This window comes from Halyomorpha halys, unplaced genomic scaffold (genome assembly GCF_000696795.3).
Source record: "Halyomorpha halys isolate HHAL.00 unplaced genomic scaffold, Hhal_1.1 Scaffold14.1, whole genome shotgun sequence".
In the NCBI taxonomy this organism is placed as follows: Eukaryota; Metazoa; Arthropoda; class Insecta; order Hemiptera; family Pentatomidae; genus Halyomorpha; species Halyomorpha halys.
The window spans coordinates 598,936-600,763 of NW_027115673.1; the positions used below are offsets into that span (position 1 = coordinate 598,936).

General features: G+C 34.2%; 1 protein-coding gene across 1 annotated transcript in view; it reads left to right on the forward strand.

Moving 5' to 3' along the window:
* Positions 1–1,828, forward strand: part of melt (melted) — a 24,240-nt gene that overhangs the window by 16,203 nt on the left and 6,209 nt on the right. Inside the window, exon 13 of the mRNA XM_067052689.1 lies at positions 216–361. Coding sequence (XP_066908790.1) covers positions 216–361 — 146 coding nt within the window. The remainder of the gene's footprint in view (positions 1–215; positions 362–1,828) is intronic.

Genomic DNA, 1,828 nt, shown 5'->3' on the forward strand with positions numbered 1-1,828 from the left:
TTTGTTTAAAAACAAAAGTTTTTGTCTGAAAAGACATGAGGCTTAGGAGTTTTTAATAAAATAAAGTAAAGTAAGAATAAGTTAAAAAGAATCGTTAAAAAAAAAATGATTAAATTTGGAATCGGTTCAATTGAAAGAAACAAACTTTTTATCTTAAGTACAAGTATTAAATGAACACTTATAATCTCATTATTCAATTATGAATATTTTTTCAGTGAGCCAACCAAATGGAGTCGCTGTCAATCAAACTACTGCGACAGCTCTCAGTTCCAGCCAAGCGTTAGTGACTCCCCGAAGGAGCAACACGAGTGTTACCATTATTAACCACAATAATAATGCTGCAATAGTTGCTGCCTCTCAGGTAATTTAGGGTTAAGTATATTTATTTATCGATTAAAAAAATAAAAAATAAAAGGTCACAAAAAGAATAAAATTTACATAGTTGAACCTTGATAATTCTGACACAGTAGAATCCCTTGACGTTCATTGATTATTCTTCTGATTATCCCAGTCAAGTGGGAAAAATTAATATATTTTGTAAATGTTGAAGAACAATAGAAAAAACAGATTTTTGCATAAATAACTTCACTACTGTTGTTAATTTGTTCATTGTACATAATTAGTCCAACAATCTGCAAATCTACGCATCCTTCCTTCCCTCCGAGATGCAAGAATATCCCTCCTTGATATTTTCCTATTCCAAGTTTTTAAAATTAAAAAACTGACCCTATGTCCTTGATCTCCTGACTTTACGATCATCCATCCATCCATCCATTAAACACCAGATCCCAACCAATCAATTTATATATACCCTCCCATAGAACCGCCTCTTTTAGCAAATCCTTCCTCATATATGGAACTTCCTTCTGGAATTCTCTTCCTAGCTCCACCAATCATTTCCTTTAAACAACACCTATTCCTTCACCTACTACATAACCAAACCTCCGCATCATTGTGAGCTATGTATACAGCCATTATTGATTACTATTGATATAAAATAAAAGAAACGACAAGAAATATTGACTTGGAAATACAGCCACATTTCCCTTCTTTTCCACCTGCCCTCTGTTAAGGAAGCCTCAGTTATTTTTCCTGCTCCTGCAATTCACTCATTTGTCTACTATTAATGTATTCATTTTTTTTCTGGTACACATCCGGGACACCCTGTATAAAAAATAAAAAGTACGCACTCAAGTAGTTCAAGCTTTCCTCTTATTCTAGGATTTCTCTTTAACTGTAATACACATAATTCTCCTCGACTTCTTCACAATCTCTCATCACTTTTGTTTTCATTGAGTTTATATTTATCTTCAGCAATTTTTCTGTTAATCTGCTGACTTTGTACTGAAGATATTTTATCAGAGGGGCTTTCATGAATAACATTAGATTTCTCTTCAAATGCTTTTTAGAAGTGCACACAATTTTGATTTATGATGATGGAGTCCTAGATGTCAGCGGACAGGTTAGAGAAGTTGGATCCCTCTGTCGTAAATACAACAGAGAGCTTGAAACATGTCAGCACATGTCCTGTGGAAGTGCCCTTACAAATATCTCCTCATAACACGCCGACAACATAAAGTAAAGTATGAGTTGATGAAGCTTCCTTAAGAAAGGGATTTTCCCTGTTTCGATGAGGTTTACTGTATAGATTTGGATGGATCCACACGATATGCTGATATTGTTGCTTTCTCTAAGACAGGTAAGTCAGCATTCATTCTGGATCTCACAGTTAGATATGAAAGTAATGACCTTGACGAGGCAAACAGAGCAGAAAGGGAAAAGAAAGAAATATATAATAAATGTATCCCTTTCCTTAAGGAAAAGTTCC